Raw genomic sequence first — 26834 nt, 5'->3', positions numbered from 1 at the left:
AATGAGGTGGACGAATTTTTGGGGATTCAGGCACAAGGATTTGTGTCACCCCCCTTGGCTGTGTTTGTCAAAATTCGTCTATGCTATATTGGTACTTACCAATATTTTCTCTTTAGTTGTTTAAATAAATGAGAGAGAAAAATATTTAAAAGAAAATAAGATATTGTCATTTATTCTCTCTCATGAATATTTAGCGAGAATAATATTTAAAAGAAAATAAGATATTGTCATTTATTCTCTCTCATGAATATTAGGAAAAAATAATATATAAAAACAAATAAGATATTGTTTTTTATTCTCTTTCATGAATATTATGAGAGAATAATATTTAAAAGGAAATAAGATATTTCCTTTATTCTCTCATAATTAAATATTCTCTATTCAAAAGAAAATAAAATCGCATAGATATTGATCTGATGGCTAAGAGAGAAAGTAGGACTCATGAGATGAGATCCAATGGCTAAGCTATTATTCACTAGTGTGAACATAATATAAGGAAATAATATATTTTGGAAACTACCAAGAATATATAATTTCCACTATTATAAATAGGGGTTCATGAGAAGGCAACAAACAGACTTTTGTGCATCAGAAAATTCGACCAAGAAAGTCTCTCCCTCTCTCTCTCTCGGCCGACTCCTCATCTCCCCCTCTTGGAACTCCGTGATTCCAATCTCATAAACACGATGCGATCCAAACACCTCGTTGTAGATCGTAGTGAGATAAAGATTGTGCACACTCATCTTTCTTATTCGTCTCGGAGATTATGTCTCGGAAGATTACGATGTCATCACTGACGAGTTCAGAACGTCGAGGAGCTAAAGCTTGAAGATAGTCTTTTAAGACTGAAGACGGATGAGTCAAAGCTTGAAGATTCAATAGCTGATCTGAATCATGTAAGTATTACTGAATCTCTGAACCTTGCTCTTATTGGTTGCTTGACATTGCTTTCGTGAATAATTAATAAGTAAATCTAGATCTTGTTAGATAACCATAATATTAATTAGCTCTTGTTAGTGTAATTAATTATTTCCACACTTAATATGGTTATCAAGGTGCAATCATCACCAACACCACTCACCTGGCGATACACACCTCACACCATGTCACGCACTTCGCCTTGTTACAAACCTCAAGCGTCGGGAACACTTAATGCGGCACAAGGTCTTCAAGCACCAAGTCAAGCTTGTGCCACACAAATCCCCTCCTGTTGTGGACCTCTCCAACACCGCGAAATTCTGTACCAAACCCGACACGGACTCGTGGCACGCCAAATATTCCACACATTCCTACTTGCATTGCGTTTTTGGCATTTTGGTCAAAGTGTCTCCGCGTCCATAAAACCTCTCACAAGTTCTCACGCTCTACTATAAATACATAATTCCTCACGAGGCTTAGTGTAAGTTCTCTAAACTTAGAGCCCCCTAAGATCCCTAAACTAAAGTTGAGTGTCGAGATAGGCATTAGGAGAAATCACATTGCGCCCTTTTAGTTCATATTTCTCTCTTTTCGCATGTGAAGAGGAACCAAAAACCACTTTTCGGTAAGGCAAAGACAACGAGTCAAAGGATTTCGCCGCCGTTAAGCCTACGTGTGATCATAGGATCTGGCCTGAGATCGAACCACGTGCAGCTCCAAGTGTTAATATATTTTTTGACATTAACATTGTGGAGCTATAAGGAGAGGATCTCGAAAACAGCCATAATGTCTGCTGAAAAACCCATATCTTCCCCGAAAAAATATAAATATACCTTAAAGCTCTCTTTACGAGTGCTTCCTTGATGAATGGCGATTCTTCCCTTGTCAAGAACTTAAAAACACGATGTTTTTCTCCTTGATAACTGCGACACTCACTGCTCAATGAAATCATGACCTTAGCTTTGAACGACCATCGCCAAAATCTTAGCGAATTTTCCCTGCAGCCATCATCGCTCAACGAATTTATGGCCTTTAAAAAGAATACAAGTTATGGTCGTGGACTCGAGATCCGTGGCAGGCTTGAAAAGAAAAATCATACAAAAACAGATAAATTAGAGGGTTCCTAATCAAGAGAAGAAGATGCATGCTGAAGAAAACATGAAAAGATAAAGATGCTCAAACCAAGGATAAAAGCTTAAAGAAATCTAGATTAGGAAAAACAAGCCCAAACTGAGAAAAAGACACATTTGTAATGCAATAGAATGTGAGCATGTTCCCGCCATATTTGAATGTCTATAAGTAGAATGATTAAAAAAAAATAGGGATAGTTATTTCATGACTATAATTTACTATGTAAATTTTGATAATCTAAATGATTTCAAGCAAGTTTCTCCATTCGAACATCCTAATTTACTATATTCGAATGGAGAAATTGAGAGAATAAGAGTTAACTACTAAAAACTATGTCTTTTTGTTTATTAAATCATTATTATGCACAAATATAGCGGTACATCTAAGGAAATGGACATTTGAATCCCGGGTTCTAAAACCTAGAACTAGATATTTACTAAATGACGAAATCTTCCATTCTCAATTACACTTATGGTTGTAAGAAAGTAGAAACTGTAAGAAACTAGAGAGTTGCACGGCTCAATTGCGACTACCCAAAACCTTATTTGATCTCCTAGTCTTTCAACATACCCACGATAATGACTGCAAATCTTTGACGTTTCAATAAATTGCCTTAGTTAAAACGTGCTATACGTCATTTTCCACCGAGAGAAAACATGAACCACATGAACAATTTGGCTCGACGATATGAAGCCCACGAATGTCAAAACATTATTGGGCCCACGTAAGTCACCTCCCAATATGCATCTAACTACGCGGCATGCACCTCTCTCTCTCTCTCTCTCTCTCTCTCTCTCTCTCTCTCTCTCTCTCTCTCTCTCTCTACTACCTCTCTCTCTCTCTCTCTACTACGCGGCATGCACCTCTCTCTCTCTCTCTCTCTCTCTCTCTCTCTCTCTCTCCACTTAAAATGAGATGAGACTCACCACCTCAACAAACATATTAATGTTGAGCGTCGGAATGCGCGTTGGGCGTTAACCCTCTACGCCCCCTTAGTTCTCTTTTCTTTTTCTTGTTTCAAGTGACGAGGGTGGGAAGGCTACCACTTTTAACTCACGTGATGCCACATGGTTTGGGTCTAGGTCTATCCATGTGGCGCTTTTTGTGTTGATCCGAAATCGAGCATTAACAAAATGCAAAGCAAAATGAGTTTTGGATGATAGCTCCTTTTCTTAAACAAAACGAATGGCGAAGAAGCTAGCTGTTCAGATCTCCGACCTATGCCTAAGCTAGGCTCAAAATCTAGAGTGAAAACGGAGGAGATGACAACCGCTCAAAGGAATTGATGAATTTTCATTGTAAAGAACATTTCGAAGAGGTAAGTTGGAACATGCATTTCCCAAGTACTCTCATCACTATATATACAAACATGTTGAGTACCTGAAAACTTATTGATAATAAGGTCAATAACCCATGGCCGTATAAGTGTCGCTGAGCCCCTTCATCTTATTCATGTGGGGATCTTTTGTTGGAAATTATTGAATAATAAATCTAACATCTTTAACATTATTCTCTCAAAATGGTGGCTTTTTTTAGTTCAATTATCTTAAACCATATTTCATTATTTTTGGATCGGTGTTCATTGAGCTTTATATTAATAAAGAACCAGCAGTACATATACCATTTGCATCAGGGCCTAATAATAATAATAATTACAAGTAGGTTTTATTCATCATGGATCGACATATAATTTGAAGACATATTGATCATGGTATGCTATTTTATTTTGAAATTTTTGACGCAGAGAACAATAATTATCATATTAATATAGCTTTTTTTCTAAATCTGAGCAACACCATAAAATTTATTTTTGTCCCCTAAACTATAGTAACTGCAACAATCTCTATTCTACTTTTTTTTTTCTTACAACCGTTCCCCTCGAGCTTTACAAATGTTTTAACTTTGCTCTTTTTGTCTATTTTTTTTTAATAGAGTTAGACACGTGTCACCATATAAATGAGCTTGAAATAGAATTTACCAACATACCTTTAATACATGTTATTAATACCTTTTTTTAATTTATTAAAATACTATTATATATATATATATATATATATATATATATATATATATATTATTTGATTAATAAAAATTTGAAACATCCTCTCTCTTTTGAACATACAAAGAAAAAAAAATGTATATAAAAAAAAAATCAAACGCCCTAACACTTCGAATTAATGACTCTATTTTTATCTTCCTTTTTGTTTAATTATCTTTGAAAAATTATAATGTTCATCTGTTTGCGTTTAAAAAAAAGAGTAAATTATGTTAAAAATAATAATAAAAAAATATGATTTAAATATTTATTTTTAATATTAATAATGAAAAAAAATGAAAATACAATATTATCTTTAAATTCTGTTAAATATTTGACGGAAGACTTGTTTTGACACAAACAAAAAAGTTCGAAGAGAATGGTTGTTAAAAAAAATGGTAGGATAGAGGTTGTTATAAGTGCTATAGTTCAGGAGGCAAAGATGAAATTTATCATTTATACAGTTCCTAAACAAGAACATAAAAATGGAAATCAAAATGCGCCCCTCCTCAACGTTATAAAATTATAGGTACTTAATTGTATTTTAATTTTTAGCTTAAAATTATATTTTTATTCGTACACTTCAAAAAAAAAAAAATCTCGTATTTGTAATGGCTTCATATACTCTACTCACAATAAATTGTTTTAAAATAAAACAGCTCTAATAGATCAACTTATTGGTCAATACTAACCAGTACAATACAATACATCAGCTGCACAAGCAACGCCTCAAGAACTGTCTGCTGTGCCCTTATATTATATCCATCTATTTCTCGTAAACTAATTTAAATGCCATTTGGGAAGATATTTTTATTGTATATGGCGTTGAACAACAGACACACGAGGATAAACGACTTACATGTCTGAATGACTGTATCTTTCATAAACGTCATTGGAGAGGAGGAACGCTGAGGGATCCGGAGTGAAGCACTCTCGGTAAGATCTGTAATAAACTTGACCGTCTTAGGATAATCAGTTTGTGTCCTCTTTCTTTTCTTTTCTTTTTGGGTCATTTCATATATATCTTGATGTAACCAAGACTTGTACATGTGAACTGATCTTTATTGAATAAAAAAAAAACATGAAATATATCTACAAATTTGAAATTGAATACTCTATAGCGTGAGAACTCATACCTCGCCAAGTCGAGCATTGATTTTCAAGGGCACAAAATCGTCAGCTCGTGTTGCACCCACATTTACGATTGCGGTGGCAGCACCTGCCTCATGAGCAGCTCTGCATAAATGCAAACGAAGAAAAAAGAAAAAAGAATCGTCGAGTGGCCAGAGATTTGAAATGAACGCATGCGTTTCCTAACCATCCCTGAGAAGGGAAAAAAAAAAAGTGTTCGACACTTGTACTTGAGATGGAGAGAGAGTTACATACTTGACTAGCCGATAGGCAGACATGGTCATTACAGAAGAGCCCAACACAAGAAATGCATCACATTCCTTTGCGGATTTGATTGACTTGTCAGCTCTATCCTTTGGGACATTATCACCGAAGAAGATAACCTTCAAAAATCATGAAACAGAAAGACTACATCAACAAGACATCTTCATGGAAAATCTTACTCAATTTATTTACAATGACGAGTAATTCTAAAAGGAAAGTTAAGATCCAGGAATGGGAACACAAATCTCATCCTCAATATTAACCGAGTCATACGTCGGGTTTAAGCACTCCGTTGCATTTTTGACAGGTGGGAATGTGAAAATCTTCCTCCCAAAACTTTTCATCGATCTCGATGTCCCCATCGGGCCTTTGCTTCATGCCGAAACTCTCGTCCGAACCAGGTTCCCCAGAGTCCAAACTCTCTATAGCTGTTGCCCACTGCAAAAACAAATAAAAACAAACTTTACTGTCATCAAGCAGTTCTAACGAGCGTAAAAAAAATAAACTCTTTTCCCAGGAATATATGCATATAGGTTACACACAAAAGTTCTTTTTTTCGAAATTTCCTTAGATTTAGCGAAGTTATGCTCATGAGATAACTTCTAATCTCTATAACTACCAAAGGAGTGAGTGAAGAGCTCAATTAGACATAAATTATTCATGCCAAATTAATTAGTGTGGTGGACTGAACATGCTTCAGGGTTCTTGAACTAAGTTTTATTTTACGTTAAACTTGCACGATCCACTAGCTTTATGTGATAAACTTATTTTTATTTGATGCAATAATCTTCTAATTGAAATCAAATCAAGAACATAAGAGATAATATCATTGATAATGAATCACTTGTTCGAGAGGTGAAACGAACTCTTTAAAATACAATAATAAAGGATTATTAATAATCAAAACAATCAAACCTAATCCCCCTTCCTAATGACCTATTTATAAACGACTAAACAGCTCTTAACTAGAGAATACTAGTAATCACATCGAAAATACCAAACCACCCCTGCTTTTCCTTCTCGGTGATTGGTGGAACTCGAAATCGATATGTTGAATGATTCCGAAGAAAATCCTTCCAGGTGATCAACACCGTTTTCCCTTCCGACGCAGTCAAACGCACTCCTTCGGCTATTGCAGGCTGCAATATTAGTGAGGATTGCAAATTCGAGGATGGATGATGATCGTTGTCGTTGATCGCTCGACGTGAAACACCTAGGAAAATTGTGGATGTGGGTGGAAAACTCTCCAATTCGCTCAAGGATTTCAAATGGATCAAAATTCCAAGGAGACAATTTCTCACTCCGACGCCTACCAACAGTCTTTCTACCGGTATGGTCTGACTTCCTAATCTGTTGAGCTTGGGTTACCTGACGCTTGAGTTTGTCCAACAAGACGATCTCGCTTCATATATTGCTCCACTTGGTATACAAAGTCAAACGATTCCATATTACACCATTAGCGGGGAGATTGCATACCTTAAATGGAGTGGTCTTAAACGTAATATGTTATGAGGTGTTGTGCTAGCCAACTACCCAACGTCTGAGAGTGTCGGAGAAAACAAATCACACATATGTTTCCACACACCAAATTTATGTGGTCATACCAGTAGGTGCGCTAGCCCCCCGCAAAGGCCATCGTATACTTGTGGCATTGACAGACATCGCAGTTTGCAACCATCTGCTCTACTTTCTTCATTTCCGTCCAGTACAGTTTCGCGGCCAATAGACATTATATATTTTGGGGATCCTATAGTGCCCACCGACGGAACTCCCAAGTAGCACATGATGTTATGTTAAAGCAGGCGTTGGCCATCGAATGAATTCCCTAGGTATGAAGTATCCCGATATTGTAGGGCCATAAAGAATATTTGTCAACTCAGTGTCACCCGAGATCTCTCGAAGCAATGCATCCCAATCTAGCAACAGGGGAACAAATAAGGGCATTGCCCGTGACGACTCCTTCCACTGCCGTTCATAACAAACATGAACTTGTTTTGAACTTTCTGTTCCCTTTTATTGCCTAATTCAACTTGGTATTCCCCATATATTTCCATGAACAAATATGTTTCTTTAAAATCAATAATTTGCTTGTGTTTCCCGTATCCTAGGAAAACGACGTTTTTGCAACTACAAACATATGGAAAGGGTTCTAGAGCGGCTATATAAGAACAGTTATATATGCTTGGCAAAATAACAACACAGACCAACCTTTGGATTAAGGGTCTTCACTTGTTCTTGAAAGAGTTCCCGGCATATAGAAGAGCCACAATCTAAACAGACAACAGAATATACGGTTCCATGTAACTCGAGCGGGTCGCTACCTGCACGGTGGTGCAGCCTGTAACAACAAAAACCAGACTTGAGTCCCACACTCACGTACTTTATGCGTCACAGTAATCCGACAAGTGGTTAGGGATTCAAACCTGTCAACATTTTGCGTGATCATAAAATTTATTCGCCCGGCTTTCTCAAGAGATGATAACGCGAGATGGGCAGCACTGGGCTGTGCCGCGGTAAATCGTCTCCAGCCAGCAAAACTTCTCGCCCAGTATCGTCTGCGAGCACGATTTGAACGTAGGAACTCCTGTTTATAGAAAAAGAGACAATAGAATGTGATGGGGAATTTTTGGAATGTGTAGCTTTTAAGTTAGCTAAACAGTGGGACACAAACTTCCAAACTTTTGGTATGATTCATTTATCATGAATGTACAAGTACAACTAAAATTTACACAAGCTAGTTTTTATATTCACTATCGAAAGGAAGAAGAGATTGGCAGACTGTCAAGCTAACAAATTGTCAGTATTAAAACAAACTTTAAGTTGCACACTGGTGAAGACAATTCGCATAAACAAGAGCTAGAACTCTTTTCAATTCGTGGTATGCTATCAGCTAGATTCTAAAGATGTTTGTTTATTCCTTTGTTGAAAAGCATAGCTTTTTACAAAAGACTTGGTTGGAGCTAGGTATCATAGTACATGCCTTCAGTTCACCTGATGAGTAATTGGTTTGAAACCTGAACTGTAAGCTCCATTAGGGCTGCATAGAATTGTGGATAAAGTTACTATAAAGCGGAGTAAGAGATAATGAGAAAGACTAAAATATTAAAAGTTCGATCATAAACTTAATAGAATCCCATCCATCGTGAGCTTGCCAGATAACACTATACGAGAGCCTTAGAACTACTTCGATAAAATTATTAAGTATATTGTTTCAATAGGAATTCAGAAGTGGTATTGCGATCTGCGAGCATGGAGAAAGTAAAAAGACCATGCTATGAATTATGATAGTCAAAATAATTGAGTTTTTCATTCAACCTAGCCACAATCCTATAACTTGAACTAGAACCCTAAGATACGAGAAGATCTTCTAAAACAAACTCAAGTATGAAGATAAAACCTTCTATAATCAGGAATTCCACATTCCGTGCTTATTCCAGCCCCAGTCAACACCACAAGCCTTTTACTGGAATTCAAGAGAAACGAAAAAAAAAAAAAATCGATTAGCCTACCAGACATTCTTAATTGCGAACTTTGCTTGTAAGCAAACAAAACAAACAAATAAATCAATCAAAGATAGGAGAGTTTTCAACCTTTGATCAAAAAATTGATACAGGCGATTGACATCTTGCAAGCTAGGCGGTTCTGCATCCGGAACCGTCTCCTTCCGCCTCGAAAAGCTCGAAGGCGCTTTCTCGTCTCTTTTTAAGGAGTTCCCCGGGAAAGAGATTCGACAAGAGGTCTGCACAGACTTCAAAGACTGCCAATATCCACCACCAAACCAAACCGCACCTACAAGAACTGATCACACATATTTAACATCACTTCTCTCCGATTAAATGAAATCAAGCAAAGAGTCTTATAAGATACACCGAAAAAAATCAGTACACCGAATCCAAATTTAATTACTTGCCTGTCAAGATACGTCCACTCGCTTGTCCTGTTCTTCTTCCCGTCTGTAACAAAACGTTTGTGTTATGACCGTGAACATCAAAAAGAAATTTGAATTTTTTTTTTTCCTGTATGATTTTTGTTGTAAAGAGTTTCCCAGAAAATTCAATCCTTTCACCATCAAACTACCAAGTGACATTTTGTAAACGGAAATGTTTTGTTAGAGCCAATATTCCCTAAATAAATGTGATCAGAGACAACGTTACAGAGAGCATTGTTGAAAGGGAACAAAGAAATCATGAATCCTAATCCAAACCGCAGAACACATTACGATACTCCGCTCTGCGTAAATTAAGCTCTTATTTCAGTCTGAAAAACATATCAAGAAGAAAGTGAGAGGAACAAGGGAAAATGAAGCAAACCGAAGTGAAAGAGAGGCGTGAAGGAGAACGAATAATCATAGCCATCTCTGTTTGGGTTTTTTTTCTTAACTTTTTTTTTCTTTTCTTTTCTGTTTATGGGTGAAGATGTCTCGGTTTTTTTTTTTCCCTCGAGAAACGCTTCCAATTTTCTCACCACTCGTTATTGTGCGTTTGGTTTTAAATTTTCAATGCATTAAATTTTCCAACCCACCCCATTTTAGCACTAAAATAGTGAGAGAAAAAAATGGTGTGATGAATACCAAATTTGATACGGACTATTTCACCTCCATCGAGAGATGGTGCAACATAATTTTTATTTGTAAATTCATCCAAAAAAATTAATTTATAATTTTGACTCTACCTTAATTATTTTATAAAAATAAGTTACATATCATTAATTAAAAAGTAAATAAATAAGATACCACTAATAACTTCCATAACATTATTTAAACACAACACATGCTAAATAAAGTACCATAACATTTTTAAAATATAATGTAATATTTACCTATGAAATTATAATGTTTATGTAATCTTTAACCTATAAATATAAGGTCCATTAAATATATAGTCATATTTACATTTTAATATTATTATTTAACCAACGTTTGGTAAATATTGGACAAATAGTCACGTTCACGTATTTACACGCGTAAAATTACTGATATGCCGAATAAGATTTCCCGCCCGTCGTCATTATATTTTTGAGTTAAAAGAGAATATTAATTAGAGCAGTTATGATGATCGCACAAAATAAGAAAATCAATCTGACTCAATAAAAAATATTCACGCAAGTATCATTTTCCATTTCAAATCAAGAAAGAAGAAAAATAAAACAAAAAAGAAAAAAAGGAGACAACGACTACGAAAAAGATTTGCAAAATAAAAGAATATTTACATACGGCAAAGAGGTATGATTCATAAAGCTCCATTTTAGGTTATTTTGACTAATTTCGAGTTGACTTATTTGATTTACTCTGTATTTTGTAAATTTAGAAATTAGAGTTTTCTAATTTTTTTGAAATGCATGTGTAGTTCTGACAGACAAATGAAATTTTTAAAGAGATTTTGATTTTATTAAGTAAAGCCACCATTTTAGCGTGATGTATTATCTCATTTGATCAATCGGTATTTAAAGATTCTCCATTTTGGGGTTTTGTATATGTGTTTCACAAGAAACCAGTATTAGTGTGAACAACTATTACACATTACATGATACTAATTGTGTTATTTACAGCTATTTACTTAATTATAACAACGTTAGGGAAATGAGTTGTTTATAGTTATTTACACAATCTTCATTTTCTTGTGTACACATATTGTTTATATGGAGAGAAACGTCGCCCAGAAGAAATTACTGATCAAAATTACAAAAACACCTAAGTAGATATATAGACATATTAATCAATGCCCCTACGTTTCGTAATTTTGTAAACTTGTGACGTTGTATTTAATGTGACGTTGTATTTAATGTGACGTTGTATTTACACCGTTTTTATTACAAATTAGCATATAGTTAACTCTAATCAGGGCCGGTCCAAACTCACCGGGGGTTCTAGGCCATTCAATATTTTGGGGCCCTATAATACTAATAAAAATTTAAATTTTCAGGATAAAAAATGTAAATTTTTTAGAAAATCGGCCAAAAGTGTAAATTTTTAGGATAAAAAATGTAAATTTTCTTAAAAATAGGCAAAAAATATAAAATAATTTTTTTTTTGGGCCCAACCCAATTGGGAGCCCAAGGCACAACCCTTGCTCGCCTTTGGTCAGGGGGCCCTAACTCTAATTTATTGTTATTTACTTCAAAATTATGTAAATTTTGTGTTATGTACAAATTATTTACTGAAAATTGTATATAATTAACACTCATTTAAAGCTATTTACTTTAAAATTACAAAGTTTTTGGAAAAATGTATGAATTCTGTGAGAATTCAAATTGTTACTTCCGAAAAAGACTTGAATAGCTTTACTGCCTAATACACGTAATATATCAATATTAGATTAGATATTCTATATCATTAGAAACTAATCCACGCAATCTCATAACTAAATGCTAATTAATAGAGAATTATACTCTACATTGATCGAATAATTTAAATCTAAAACTAAACTGTCTAAAAAATTATAATTGAATGTCTTAACTGTCTAATACACGTAATATACCAATTTTGTAATAATACATGTACTAATTTCATGTTTCTTGTTTCTTAGGTAAAGAACATGACGAACTCGAAGAACAAGTAGGCCAACCATTGACGAGGCAAATAGGAACCAGATCCTCTTTCCGGTGAGATAAAGATGACGATCACCATATCTCAATCTACATGCGGCGATCATAGGGTCTTGATCCTAAATCGAACCACGAACGGTTTTAAACGTTGATTAAATAATATCGTTAATAAGTTTAAAGCGATTATGTGCCCAATTAGCTAAAAAAACTGCCTAATAAAGTGAAAATAGTATATTATTAAAAAGTTAAGAAAAAATTGATTATTTCATGATTGAAATAGTTTATTTGCTTAAACAATCCGATTCGACCTCACATTTTTTTCAGACGAAACGGTGCACCTCGAACATCTTACTACTTAGGCAGGAGATTGGCCTAAATCAATCCAAACTTATCGACTGAATGTAAAGTTGACTTTCATTTGCATTATAATTTTTTCGAAACATTGGAAAATGAATGAAAAGTCAATTTTCTCTTTGCTAACTCTACGAGAGACGACCGAACTTACACAGTCGTTCCCGACCGCTTGGTAGTCTCTTTCAATCTATCTAGAAAGGTAGGCAGCGTAAAATTAAAAAGAAAACAAATAATTGCCACCTGGAACACGTTATGTAATTCTTACATTTTTTTTTTTTGAGAAATATGTAATCCTTACATAGCATATATATAATATAAAATGTTCAAGCAAAAAATAAGAGAGAGAAACAGAGAGAGATTGATATTGTAAAATAAGCATATACCAACATATTCAATTAGGGGTTTCATGTAAATACAAAAGGTTCAAGCAAAAAATATTAAAAAAAAAACAAATATAAAATGTAAGCCAAAAATAAAATATAAATATAAAATAAGAGGAAATTTATTAGAAAAGTAATCGGTTTCGTGTATGCTTGCTTGGGTCATTCTTCTAGAGAGAGAGAAACAGAGAGCTAGAGAGAGATTGAGGGTTGATTTAGTTTCTTAGATCCTTTACGATTCTGCCTCTGTTTCGATAAATCAATCGCTTTTGATATTCAATTCTTGTAATAATTCAGTATAATTATTCAGATAATCTCTGATCTTCGATTTGTACTAGTCATGGCCACCAGCGGAAACAAGAACATCAATGCGAAATTGGTCAGAAAATTGATCCATCTCAAAACCCCCTTCTTAATATCCGAGTTTTTAATTCTCTGGTGTTAGAAATTATGATAGTTCGTGTATACTTTTTTTTTTTTTTTTTGTTATTGTTTCGGATTCGCATGTCTTAATTATTGTTGACTTATCTGAATTTTTATGTTGGTTTGCGTTGATTTCAGCAAAATCAGTAAATTAGTTTCGGTACTTTGTTCTTTCATGTGAACAGTTGTGTTGGTTTTGCTTATCTTCTATAACATATGTTGATTGGCGTAGATTTTCTTACTAGTGCATATGATCTGATTCTGATTTCAAACGGATGATCACTTGCTCTCAATTTGGTTCCTACCTTCTTTAATGATTCAATAATCAGATTAGCGTTGGGCTGTTGATTCAGGTGCTTTTGGGGGATGTTGGAGCCGGAAAATCCAGTCTAGTTCTGCGGTTTGTAAAAGGACAGTTCATTGAATTTCAGGTTGGAGTTTACATAAAGTATTCTTATCTGTTGATTTTCTCTCTTGAGTTTCATAGCTTGATATTTCTGTTCATGCGACTTTTTTAGGAATCAACAATTGGGGCCGCGTTTTTCTCGCAAACTTTGGCTGTGAACGATGCCACAGTGAAGTTTGAAATTTGGGATACAGCGGGTCAAGAGAGATACCACAGTTTGGCTCCCATGTACTATCGGGGCGCCGCTGCGGCAATAATTGTGTATGATATAACAAACCAAGTGAGTACTTTCGAAACTTATATCTGTGTTTGGTTCTTCTTGCGCGTTGTCTGTGATATATCAAACCCTCGTGATTTTTTTTTTTTTTTTTTTTGTCGAGCTCAACACGATGAAATGAACATCTGATCCAGATTCTAAATTGCATGCATGCAATGAGTGTTTTTAAGTTTAATTTGTTGTTGAATGTAGGCTTCATTTGACCGGGCCAAGAAATGGATCATAGAACTTCAATCTCAAGGTATTTTTTTTTTAAAGAAACTCAGGTCTTTTATTGAGAAAATCGGCTTAGCCGAAAAAAGAACATTACAGTATGCTTGAAGTCTGACAATACCCTTTTTTTGCTTTTTTAAATTAAGGATGTGATTTAGTTCCCGATTTGTTAAATTTGACTTGTCTTTTGCTTCTGCAAGGCAACCCAAATATGGTTATGGCATTAGCTGGTAACAAGGCAGATCTGCTTGAGTCAAGGAAGGTGGAAGCAGAGGCAAGTTTATAAATTTCTACTCAACATATCCCTGTTATTTAAATTTATGTCTCGTTAAAATGTATTGGTTTGCCATCTTGCTTAGATAATTTGACAGAAAAATAAACTTACAAAATGAGGTTAAGGTATCTTTAGCTGTGGAGCTCTCTCTCCTATTAATAATAAGACCCTAAAATATGCCAAGAGGGATATACCTAGTTGACAAACAAAAACTGTAAGATTAAGCTCAAATGCTTGAATTGCCTGCCTCATCCTTGCCATATGGATCTCCAACTTTGTAGAAGATTTTCTTTAAATTTTTTATCCCTGCCAATTACTAGGTTGGTTCCCTGATTTGAAAACTAATATAACCTATTTCAAAAGTATAATCTTCAGAGCCAGAATGGAGTCTGTATTTTCTTTTATGGTATGCTTTTCTCTAGCATGTTCAGGTCAACTTATATCTATCTCCACGGTACAGAATACTTAGCATATAGAGTACCTGTGTTAATACACCATACGGATTATGTTTCCTTAGTATTATTGTTCTGTTTCGTATTTGATGATTTTCATAAATTATTTATGAATTACAAGAAAAATATGTAAAAAAAAATTAAAAAAAAAAATTCAACGAATCAATAGGTATTTTTTTTTTTTTTTTTTTGAGTAGGGCACTATCGGCCAATAAAATAGGTATTTATATCGGGTGTTATGATGGGTGTCAATAAAATTCCGCTGGATTTTATTCATTCTCTATTTTTCAGTAAAAAACTCACTGTATTCTTCAAATTTTGGGTTGGAGAGGGCCTTAATTACGTTTAAATGCTAGCTTCATAACTGTTCAGATTGGTCATTCGCATTGGGTATCGGAAATGGTACTTGGTTCCTGTCTTTATCTCCAAGAGAGATTGTGTAGTACTGGGTTTTTACTGTCTTCCTTGTGTGCAATTAAGAATGAACCACGTTTTATATTGGGTGTCGTGGTAGAGTAATGGGTTGTAAATATAATATTGGAATAATTGAGATTGGTCATGGGTATTGAAAACAGTACTGAGTTCCTGTCTTTATCTCCAAGATACATTGTCTATTGGCTTCTCACTTTCTTGCCTGTATTTAAGGGTAAACCACGTTTTTGGAAATGCTTTGTGAAAAAGTGGATTTCTAAAGCTAGATAAAGGGTTGGATATAGTTAGAAGTTGTTATCACTATGATAGTCAATAAATAGGAGAAATGTTGACGAGCAAAAGGTACGTCAGTCGTTTAAAAAATAGAAAACAAGGAAGGAAAATCTCCTTCAGGCGAGAAAGGACCTCTTGGAAGTCCCGCAAATTCATCATTTGCATTTCATTGAGCTCATATCATTGCAATGTTAGAGTTCCAAAACTGTCTATATCTTATAGAACCCAAAGATTCTTGTTATATGTGCATAAAAAAATTGGAGTTTCTCATTAAAAGTGCCTCTTTCTTTTATCCAGGAAGCTCAAAAATATGCTCAAGAAAACGGCCTTTTCTTCATGGAAACCTCTGCCAAAACTGCGGCCAATGTGAATGACATATTCTATGAAATAGGTAAGCCAAAAAAATGTCCATCAATTAAATGGTGAGCTAATTGTGGTCAACCGTTAATAGTGGGGATTTCAATTTTTATTGGCAATGCAGCGAAGAGATTGCCCCGAGTTCAGCCAGCACAGAACCCGTCAGGAATGGTTCTCATGGACCGACCCGCGGAAAGGGTTGCCAGTGCGTCTTGTTGCTCTTAAGCGGCTCATTTCCACCTCTTCACAATATCCCTTGTGGTGCTCACAGCAAAAGACAATTTTATTATAGCTTCTATCCATTTCCTTGATATGTGTACATTTGTCTAGAACTGTACATCCATGTTTGTGAAGAAGCAGCTTGTGGGGAGTATTTCTTATCTAACGAAATTTATGGTTTGCGATGTGTTCAAAGTGATCTAATATTAGTCTTCTCTCTCAAGGAAATAAAATATGTAGATCACTTGCATAAGTATATTATAACATTAAGAAATGGTATTCTGACTCTTAAAATACATCCGTGTTGTCGAGGCGAAATTGGTCAACTATTTATATAACAGGTATGTACGCCGACTTTCGGTGGGAAAAGATTTGGACTCGAAAAAAAAGCTTTCAATGGCAATTACCTATGCGATCCCAAAGATAAGGGAGGTCTTGGCTTCTGTAAGCTCCAAAAATCAAGGGGGACAAATTCCATTCTAAGCATGACTAAGAGATCTCTAAAACACGCTTCATCAAAATTAGTGGTCTTATCCAAAAATGGTTTGTGATGTGTCTTGGTAAATACTAGAGACAATTTTGATTTTACAGACTTGGGATCATATGATTTTTTTTCACCTAAAATCAATACATGATTACGGTTACGGTAACTGTCTCAAAAGAATATGTCATGGAAATCATTTACTTGATTATTCTTTCATTCATGATTAGTCATGAGATAAGTAAATAATAAACACACTTGAACGTGTTTTATATGTGTCCATACCAGAGTTATGACAATAACAAGTCCAACAGGACCTAATATCAACGAAAGGACAACTTCCTCTGCCCCATCGGAAATGATTGCTCGGATTCCTACTATATCCGACTCCATATTCTTGGAAAGACAACCATCACTTTATCTTTCTTCTTGAACTCATCCTGATTGTGTAACAGAAATAGGTCAAGTCTCTGATATTTGAATCGTCCAAGAACCGAATAGGCTCTATTTCACAATGCGTACCAAGGTGGTAGTCCTCCTGCCAAATGTTCCCATTCCCATGGCCAAATTCAATATGGAATAAAAAAGCACAAGAATCACGTCCCGAGTCTAATCTGTGTAACTTGCTGGTTCCCAGATCACCTGACCCACTTGCCCCGTGTCTCATCTCTCCTCACCTACCACCACACAGTACACCCACACGCCTATAAGGCTGATGGGAATTTCTTTACCTTCTCCTCTTCCGCTTTTGACACACTTTACCAAACTTTTTTTTTTTTTTTTTTACAAATAATTAACAAACTAGTCATATTTACGCTTTTAGATTGCTATTTAACTAACGTTCGATAAATATTAAGTAAATTATCAACTTTTATTACTGTTACAACTATTTACAATTATTTTAAACTATTATTTACAACTGTTATTTATATTTATTTATAACTAATTACACAAAAATTGACTATTCACCAATTATTTACTAAACATTGGCTAAATAGCAAACTATACATGTATATATGACTATATATCTAGCGACTCTTATTTTTATCAACTAATAGTCATTTAGCAATTCAATAATAAAAAACATTCTTGATTCTGAACTGCATTCGTATCACTTGACACTAGAAAGAAAATTGTGAGGAGATAAACCCATGTCAGCTGATAACATGTACAATCTCAACATTCAAAGAATTATAATTTCATTTTTCTAGAGAATAAAAATGTAAACTAACATAAAATATTTTAAGTTAAAAAGATTCTGTCTTTTTTTCTTCCGAGATTCTACTTCGATTTACATTTATGTGAAAGCAAAACTCTTACAAGCTCCGCAACAAGGAAAAATGGAGCTGGCTGTCATATCTCTTGACTAACGGCGTTAAATCAAAACTCTTGTATTCACTAATGTGCTACTTTTTCAAACTTCATACTGCGCTCGTCAAGGACATCATTGTTTTTCCTCTTCTTTGTCAACTTTGTTGGATTTAGAGACCCGTTCTCTTCCACAACAAACTGCTTAGCTGTTCTGGCACGTAGCTCTTCCAAGGTTTCACCCTCTTTAGCTCTCTCTAATACCTGGATATTAAATGCGAATTGAGACCATTGCTGAATAAGGGGACAAAATGAATTTTTTTTCTTACGTAGTAGTTTATGCAAGTTTAGAGAACATACCAAACGTCTACCGTAGAGATGGGTGCTTGAAAGTGCTTGAAGAGCATTTTGAGCTTCTTGCTTCGTAACATACTCAACAAACGCAAAACCTTTATGGCCACCATAAACCTTCACTGGTAACCTTAGGCTTTTGATCTGTCATCAAGATAGCATCACTTTTAGGGTAACACTAGGGGAAAACAGTACCCGATTAAATCTCGGGTATACTGGCTCCAAATTTCACACACGTACTGCAAGTTTGTCTGCTTTAAAGCAGCTAATTTATTTATTTGCCATAAAAAAAAAAGCTAATTAATATATATAAAAAAATGCTATAAACAGTTACTAAGAAACAAAAATAAAAACAGACGCACTGACAAAAGGCTAGAATTCGTCCAGAAACTGCGAGGCAGTTCTTAATGGAATATAAAAGTATTCAAGGCAGTTCAGAGTTATATTTTATTAGTGTATACATTGCTCGTGTATCAATAAGTAACAAATTATAATCACCTGGCCAAATGGACTAAACAGCTGCCTGAGATCCTTCTCTACTGCCTGAAAAGCTAGGTTTCTTACAAGCAACTTTGTGGAACTTTTGTCACTCTCAGACTTTTTCACCGGCTGTTCACTTTTTTTAGTCTGACAAAGTTGCAAGCAGAGAGCATGGCCATCCAAAACAGTTCCCTAACAAAAATGTAACATTTGAGATATTAGAGCTTAAAAACCAATTAAAAATGCACATCTAATACACTACACATAAATTTTGGACTGAATGTGATCACCTGCAAGTCTTTGCACACATTTGTGGCCGTCTCCATGGAATCAAACTCAACAAACCCGTAACCCCTTGAAACATCCTTCCCGTGTTTCTTGTGCATAGCAACCTGCAAGGTGACAACACAATCAGAAACTAAACCAGAAAATAACAAATTTAACTAGCGGTTAGAGCCGTGAAAACAGAAAGTTACCTTGACACTTGAAACAGTTCCCTTCTTCACTTGTTCCACAAAGTATTTTTGCAAACTCTCACTGGAGGTCTTGAAGTTGAGGTTCTTGACGAAGATAGATCGTGACTGGAAAAACGTTGCATGAATTAAAAGAATATCAAGATGGATATAAACTAAACCACAGGTGATAATTAGTTTATTGTACGAAAATATTTTCATGTATTTGCACGATTATTCAATCCAATCTTAGATACCAGCATGATTCCCACACCTGTATTCATTGGAGCATACATGACAAGTTCATTGCACAATTTTATGATAAAAAAAGGCATACCATAATCAAATACAAATCATTTACAAAAAAATAAAATGCTACAGAAAGGACTTCTCTATGTTTGGCTTTGACACAGACAGTTTTAACACAATAGGAGATACAACACGCACAAAGCATGGATATGGTACGGATGAAAGTAGGAATAATAATTGATTAAGAGGTACACTTGGATGACCAACCTGAACTCTATCAGGGTCAGCATCGGCCTCTGATGTTTCTCCTAGATGTTGCTCTAATATGACTCTCTTTGCATCTTCACCCACAACAACCCCACTTTTTTCATTACCTTCAGTTGTTGGAGCTTGGCTAAGAACATTAGCAGGAGCCCATTCAACATATAGTGGAGCATCCCTAGGTTTAAATATGGAAAGGAAAAACATTAGAGCAGGTTATATAAAAAGCAAAGTCAATCCCTCATATAAAAAAAAGATATTGCAAATCAGTTGACAATTAAAATCAAATCATCCAAAATGGACAATTAGAATGTCTATAAAGTTGCGGTCGCAAGTGTTTTGTACAAGTGTTTATCAGGAAATGGGAAAGGAACAAAGAATGTGTGAGTTACGACAACGAATAATTCCTCTACAGATACACCGTTAATCGTCGACAATCTTGTGCTAAATGCGAAAAAGTACTTAAAATTTATTAAGATCTATTAGCTCTATTAAATTAGGTTCATAAATTGAACTACCGTGTCAAATAAGTTTAATCTCATTTTATTTTACATCAAGTGCACTATCAGAATTGAATTGAATTAAACAAATATAGCATGCCATGGTAAAAATCCGTAAGCTGAGTCATCAAATGAACACCAGTGGAAGCATAGACTGAGTTAATATGAAAATACACCCATAAACAGAACAAGTAACCCACATAGAAAGAAAATAAACTTACTTGTAACGTTTGTATGCTAATCCTTTGAGAGCCGCACGAGCTTCACCAGGCTCAAGAAAGACAACCTAAGATATCATTCATGAAAATTTAAAAAAAAAAATTAAAACGTGAAAGAAACAAATCCCTTAAAAAAAAAAAACTATACAAATCCCTGTAAATATGGCATTCATGAGTCATAACATACATGTTATCATGTTATTTTTATCTATTATTATTTAAAAATTGCTGCTACATTATAATTCATATAAAATAAAGGAATTAAAGAGTATCTGGGCTTAGTTGAGGAACAGAAATACAATTATTTTTTTCTATTTAATAGACTTTTAATGACAAGAGAGGTTGACTTCGTGGTATTCACGTCCATCCACACCAAAGATGTAGTGGATTCGAATCACAAAAAAAGTCTCTATCAAGAAGAAATGGATGGCACTGGAACATTTTTCCAAACAATGCCGAACTGTTTCTCTAGTAACAAGTGTTGAACTCTTACGTAAGCCAATTAAATTATAACATTTTAGCATCCTTACAATATCGAAAATTAATAAGGATTAAAACATATAAGCATTAGCATACCCAGAAGAAAGGACAGTTAGTATAATACAATAAAATATAATAAAAAAAAATGCGAGTTGTAAGAGGAACACATCAATGCGTACCAAGGCCAATGTCTTTGTTGGAGGGAGAATGATCTTGTCCAAACTGCCAAATTTACCAAACATTTTAGCCAGTTCACCATCAGAAGAACCAAATGGCAAGTTCTTCACAAGCAAAATATGGTTGCTTCTTTTTGAACCATCAGTTTTCCCAGCTGCAAAGTTCTCTAGAGATTCTACATTTACTCCGGCATTTTTAAAAGCCTTTTTTGTCTCTGCAATCACTTGTGTTTCTCCTAGAGCCATCCGAACGGCAAGATCATCAACTTCGGTGTTAAGAAAATCAGCCTTACTGACACCATATTTCCTGGAAACATTCTCAGCAACCTGTCAAGGGACAACTTAAAATAGATATTAGTGCCTGAAATATTGTACCACTAAGACGGTACAAGTGACTGAAGTGAAAGAAAGTCATGAGAAATTATAAGGTGGTATAAAGAACTCTTAAGTTGAAAATTGGAAGATGGAAAAACCAGAACGCATTCAAGTGTAATACAGTTTACATACAGTGTCTGGGCGCATGAACAAAGCATTCCATGCTCTTGTGTCTCCACTTGCTTCTGTTGCCTTCCTTTCATCCTCTCTCTTTTGCTTGAATGTTTTTGGACCATGACTGGTCGCAGCATCAGTTCTAACAAAATAAGATATGTCAACACCAACGCTATGCAAAGAACACAGGAACTGGAAACTATTCAAATAAATTTTACTGGAAAATAATGCTCTTATGACTCAAGTGATACAGGAAAAAGAGTATCGCAAGCATACTCTAGCTTATCTGGTGCCGTTTTCTGCTTAGCAGGCATAACATGCAGCAGTCGTCCTTGAAAAACTGAATTGTCTAATTCTTCCAATGCCCTGAGAGAACAATAAATGTAGTTCAGTGAAAACAGGAGCAGTGATTTTTTTTTTCTTTCTTTTATTGGATCACACATATGTTGCAGGCCAGTAAACCCGAGAGAATAATATTATAAGAAACATCATGAGTTCCAAGGAATAGGATAGCCGAGAATACACTTTTTCTTTTTCCCAAAAAAGTGACGATTTTATGGATAACAAATATACTAGGTACAATGACATGAGGTATCCTCAACATATCAAAACTGAAGTTCAACCATGGGACTAAGTCAGAAAGGAAATTTTTCAGAGCAAAAAAGTTGAAAATTATCAAGGGCGCGCTAATTTATGTTACGATGAAAAACTTGGACATACCGTGCTGCAAACTCTGGAAGTGTATAAAGAATATAAGCATATCCCTTGGAACGTTTTGTGTCTTTATCAACAACAAGATGGACCTGGGAAACAGCGCCGCATGTTCCAAATAGCTCCTCTAGCTCATCTTCCCTGATGAACAAAAATAGTATCCACAGATAAATAGATCAGACCAAATGAAAATTCCATATATAACACTATTATTTTAAACTGATTTTTTTAGTCAGATTCTGTCTGCCTGATATAAGAAGGATTACGTTGCAGTGTATGGCAAATTGCGGACAAATAGGCGACTGGTCTTAAGTGCTTCTTTCTCATCGTCATCAAGCACTTCACCAGCAGAATCTTCCTGATAACCTTCTTCACCCTCCAGTTTTCCAGATCCATCTGTCTCAGTGGCATTAGATTGTCCATTGATAATTCCTTGAGCATCTATCTTTTTAGGGCTTTCATTATCATCATCATCATCATCTACATTGTCGTCATCATCATCATCATCAGCACTGCTATCTGAATCGGACCAGTTCTTCCTCACTCTGCTCTTGAAGTATTCCATGTCGGAGACATTATCATGGGTGATGATTTCTGAATCGTCGGTTGCCTGTATGTCGGATGACTCAAACTGTCCAGTTTTATCCTCTTCAGCTGACAGAGCATTCACTGGGAGTGACTCTGTATTTTTCTTTCTTGTTGGAGTTTGTTTGTCTTCAATTTTAACATTTTTTTCAGATGCAGGAGTTATTACTGTGTCATTTGCCCATGATTTTGATTTAGCTCGTGGCTGCATAACTTCAAGGAATTCTTGGAGTTGAGAATGTTTATCATCACCGTCCTCTCGAATAATTTTTTTCTCTTTTCCTAATCCTGTGGAACTCTTAGTTTCTGAAACTATGCCCTTTTTAGCTGTTTTTGATTCTTCCTTTACAGAATATCGACTCCATGGGCGTGGAATATTTGGATCACCAACTTTGTAAGCAACCTGCGAGAAGGTCATATAATTTAGTAAGATTTCGAGCAACATGGATATCTTCACTCGTAGTTTCGATTGAAATATTATGATGCAATTTTACTTAATCAAGCAAAAGTGATCACCTTCTTGTTTACCTAAAGGGTAACTGAAGTATATGATGTTGTGGAGTACACTGTGACGGCCAATTAAGTCAAGTGTGAAGTTATTAAGACAATTAATTAAATATATAATTCCCTGTATACAATATGAATGCTAGCAAAGGACATCTAGGGACGCAAATCACTATAAGCATATCCAAAAGAAAATCGAACTTGTGTTTCAACATGTAATTTAAATATATAAACTGATTCATAGTTTTTATGATCCCTCTCTATTTTAAATGCAACAGAATATTGATAAAAAAAAAAAAAAAAAAAAAAAAAACCCACTGAATTAAAGAAGCTTTGAATTACAATTAAACAGGAACAGTGGTCTTATAAAACCCAAAACAGTGTCTGAACCAAACATTTCATTGATACAGTTTGTGTATCGTACAATGCATAATGATTAACATTACACATAGCAGTCACTGCAGATCAAATTTGAAAACAACCTTCAAGCAGGTTCTAGTACATACAGATAGACTCTTGGGACACCAAAATGATTTAGAATATGGAAGTATTTAACGCTCCAGGATATCAGCATCTCATATTGAAAGAAAAAGGAAGATGCAAATAAATTATTAGGCCTACACTATAGAATCCCTAAATACCGAAGCCTAATTTAGAACCTTAACTTCTGTATACAGCATCGTAGTAGTTTAATAGTTATGCATATCACATCCAATTGTTCCAAATCAATATTTTAACAGTCTTATATTACTGACAATGTAGCAACGACTCTATATATTCAACAAGAAGTTCAAACCCTGAACTGTAAAAACTCTTAATTCGTTTGTTTTCTCACCATCTAGGATGGCATGAAAATTGAAATTCATACAAGCAAGTCTATTTCGAAAAAGTAAAAAATGGCAAATCAAAAGTCTAACCATGGGAAGAATAGATGGAAGAAAGTATATAAACCTCACACTCTATCCGGAAAGTATCAAGATAAGACTTGTTGAAGTATCGAATCGCTTCTTCGGCTTCTTGTTCGGTCCGATACCCAACGAAACCAAACTGCCTGCTCTTTCCATCACTGCAGACAAACCCCAAAAAATTTACACACACACTCAGTTACTAATCATTGTCACAATACACATATAAAGCAGAACAATTTGCATCAACATAAACCTTGTGCGCGCAAGTTTCGCATCCGTAACTTCGCCTTTCTGAGAAAAATATTCGCGGAGACGATCATCGGATATGTACTTTGGTAAATTCTTCACACATATTCTTGACCTAATAAGAAAGCCCCAACAAACAAATACCGAAAAGTCAAAACACAAACGGCACATCGATGGACAAAGAATTGCCCTACACTTACATTGTTCCTATACTTGAATGAGAATCAGAGCCGGAGGCGGAGAGCGGCGAGAGAGGACGACGCGGATTAGACGGCACAGAAGAGAAAACCAACTCGGACTGGACTGAGAGACCTGTTAATGCTATATAAGACAGAGAGAAGAACGACTCGTTTTTTATTTTATTTTTTAGTTTCTGAGCTTAGACTTTAAGAGAGAATGAAGGCTGCGATAAGAATTAAAAACAAAATAGGTCAGGACAGGATGAAGAAGAACGACGCGAACGAGCGTTTTTTTTTTTTCTTTTTTCTTTTTCTTCTTACTTTTAAAATAAAAAAAACATATTCACTTAAAAAATCGAATCGGTTTTCTACGGAAAGCGTCATTATATAATTTCGGACTCTAATTTTAGGGGGTTTTAGAAAGAGAAATTTCATTTTCTAGACCCAAAAGTTATGAAAATATCTCAATTAGACCCGCTAGTTAAAAAATATCTAAAATTGGACTTTTGTACCAATTTTGGACGAAAATACCCTTAATTCAAAATAACTCATATTCTTCTCTCATTTTCAAATCATCTTCATCACAATTCCATAGTTTTTGAGGGTTTCGGAAACTCGTCAGAACGTGTCGGAATCCATCGGAACGTGTCGGAATCCATCTTTGGAGGTGAATTTTTTTTTTTTTAAAAACTGGGAATTTCCGATGAAGATCATCGGAATCCATCGGATTCCGACCAAATCCGATGGATTCCGATGGTCTTCGTCGGAATCCATCGAAAATTTCCGATGAAGACCATCGGAATCCATCGGATTCGGTCGGATCCGACCGAATCCGATGGATTCCGATGATCTTCATCGGAAATTCCCAGTTTTTTTAAAAAAAAAAAAAAAAAAAAATTCACCTCTAAATCTCATTCAAATCAACCTTAAAAAAAAAAAAAAAAAATTAACCTCCAATTCGGTCGAATTTGGTGTGGTGGGCGTTGGAACTCGTCGGATTTGGTGTGGTTGGGCGTCGGAATGGGGTTCACGTCGGATTTGGTGTTCTTTGGTGTGGAGAGAAAATGAGAGTGAGAATGAAAGAGATGGAAAGAGATGGAGAGAGGGTTTATTTTTGAATTAAGGGTATTTTCGTCCAAAATTGGTACAAAAGTCCAATTTTGGATATTTTTTAACTAGCGGGTCTAATTGAGATATCTCCATAACTTTTGAGTCTAGAAAATGAAATTTCTCTTTTAGAAAACGAAAAGTATTCAGACAAAAAAATAAAAAAACTGATACCGATATTCAGACAAAAATACGAATATCTTTCATAGTTCATACATTTTTCATACATACATGATATCAATTCATCATTATATTCATTGTCAAATCATTCATATTCATCTCCAAAATATCATGCATCATCAATTAAAAAACATCATATTCTTCTCAAAAACATCCACTCAAGAACATCATAATTATCATATTCATTAAATCATCATCTACAACAACAAAAAACTCATATTCGAATTAAAAATCAATATTTTAATTCAGATTAAACCTAAAAATACATAAAAAAAAAACCATACAAAACAACCAATAAACTCATAGTAATTGCTCAAACCCTTGATATCATGGATTAAAGTAAAAAAAATTATCAAAAAAATGAAGAAAAAAACCCAAAAATCTGAGAAACCTCCGAAACTTGCACCGAAATCCAAGGAAAGTTGACAAAAAGAGGCTTCAACGAACGAAAACCATTGGAACCACATGAAAATGCTTTGGCTCGACGAAGTCGCGTACTTATAGTCAGATCTAGACTTTTAGATGCGACTCGTCGCTTCTAAATTTTAGGTCATTCAAAACAATCCGTTTTGTTAAAAAAAATGAAAATTTTGGTGGAGAAAACAAAGAGCCAAATATTTTGGTAAAGTGGAAGCGACATGTCGCTTTTAATGTTGCTTCTAAATGACGGGAAAAATTTAGAAGCGAAAAAGATCGCTTCTAATCCAAAAAAATGGACTTTTTCAAGATAGACTAATTGAATTTTCGTTGACTACGCTTGAAGCGACAAATCGCTTCTAATTTTGGGTGTCACTTCTAAAAGTCATTTTTGTAATAGTAGGAGGGTGTGATGTAATTGGGTGAACTGATCTAGTTAGTCAATTAGTATATGTTTGTGTTTGAATTTG

The 26834-nt window shown here is 34.9% G+C and overlaps 3 protein-coding genes across 4 annotated transcripts; 1 reads left to right on the top strand and 2 right to left on the bottom strand.

The window, feature by feature from the left end:
• Positions 1-4689: 4689 nt before the first annotated feature.
• SRT2 (sirtuin 2) lies at positions 4690-9960 on the bottom strand. The gene is made up of 11 exons (XM_089625934.1): positions 9790-9960; positions 9390-9432; positions 9070-9277; positions 8877-8942; positions 8471-8516; positions 7903-8063; positions 7688-7817; positions 5753-5917; positions 5471-5598; positions 5221-5320; positions 4690-5027 (listed from the first exon to the last, which is right to left on the bottom strand). Exons 1-11 carry the CDS (start codon positions 9832-9834, stop codon positions 4974-4976), a joined length of 1146 nt encoding a protein of 381 aa, XP_089482060.1. The 5' UTR covers positions 9835-9960; the 3' UTR covers positions 4690-4973.
• Positions 9961-12873: 2913 nt separating this feature from the next.
• Positions 12874-16262, top strand: RHA1 (Ras small GTP-binding family protein). 2 transcript variants are annotated; one of them, XM_089625683.1, is made up of 7 exons: positions 12874-13135; positions 13533-13610; positions 13698-13865; positions 14055-14103; positions 14276-14349; positions 15804-15897; positions 15988-16262. In XM_089625683.1, exons 1-7 carry the CDS (start codon positions 13097-13099, stop codon positions 16086-16088), a joined length of 603 nt encoding a protein of 200 aa, XP_089481809.1. In that variant the 5' UTR covers positions 12874-13096; the 3' UTR covers positions 16089-16262. The 2 variants fall into 2 exon arrangements, with proteins under 2 accessions (XP_089481809.1, XP_089481810.1); XM_089625684.1 differs by having other exon boundaries at positions 14276-14353; positions 15808-15897.
• A 1376-nt stretch (positions 16263-17638) lies between these two features.
• Positions 17639-24856, bottom strand: LOC149384945 (nucleotide/nucleic acid binding protein). Its single transcript, XM_089626566.1, has 15 exons — positions 24682-24856; positions 24489-24596; positions 24279-24393; positions 22505-23226; positions 22248-22379; positions 21804-21893; positions 21546-21669; positions 21042-21365; positions 20386-20450; positions 19671-19842; positions 19179-19283; positions 18993-19094; positions 18721-18894; positions 18232-18366; positions 17639-18135 (listed from the first exon to the last, which is right to left on the bottom strand). Coding segments are annotated over exons 1-15 (2544 nt in total). The 5' UTR covers positions 24684-24856; the 3' UTR covers positions 17639-17961.
• Positions 24857-26834: the final 1978 nt, after the last annotated feature.

This window comes from Urtica dioica, chromosome 9, assembly GCF_054948205.1.
Source record: "Urtica dioica subsp. dioica isolate 48M chromosome 9, U.dioica_male_clone48M_v1_H2, whole genome shotgun sequence".
Taxonomy (NCBI): Eukaryota; Viridiplantae; Streptophyta; class Magnoliopsida; order Rosales; family Urticaceae; genus Urtica; species Urtica dioica.
Note: the sequence above shows the minus strand (reverse complement) of the source record. Positions and strands in the feature narration are given on the sequence as shown.

Bases quoted from the DNA above. Each gene is read 5' to 3' on its own strand.
- LOC149384945 (XM_089626566.1), bottom strand. The intron at 22,380-22,504 runs GTAATCCTTCTT...TTTGTTCATCAG, and splicing joins AATTTGCCATACACTGCAAC to GGAAGATGAGCTAGAGGAGC. The intron at 19,284-19,670 runs GTTGGTCATCCA...ACGTTTTTCCAG, and splicing joins CTGACCCTGATAGAGTTCAG to TCACGATCTATCTTCGTCAA.
- RHA1 (XM_089625683.1), top strand. From the start codon at position 13,097: ATGGCCACCAGCGGAAACAAGAACATCAATGCGAAATTG. The intron at 13,136-13,532 runs GTCAGAAAATTG...CTGTTGATTCAG, and splicing joins AGAACATCAATGCGAAATTG to GTGCTTTTGGGGGATGTTGG. The intron at 14,350-15,803 runs GCAAGTTTATAA...TCTTTTATCCAG, and splicing joins CAAGGAAGGTGGAAGCAGAG to GAAGCTCAAAAATATGCTCA.
- SRT2 (XM_089625934.1), bottom strand. From the start codon at position 9,834: ATGGCTATGATTATTCGTTCTCCTTCACGCCTCTCTTTCACTTCG. The intron at 5,918-7,687 runs GTTGGTCTGTGT...TTGTTTTTGCAG, and splicing joins TGAAGACCCTTAATCCAAAG to TGGGCAACAGCTATAGAGAG. The intron at 5,321-5,470 runs GTATGTAACTCT...GCATTTATGCAG, and splicing joins TCTGCCTATCGGCTAGTCAA to AGCTGCTCATGAGGCAGGTG.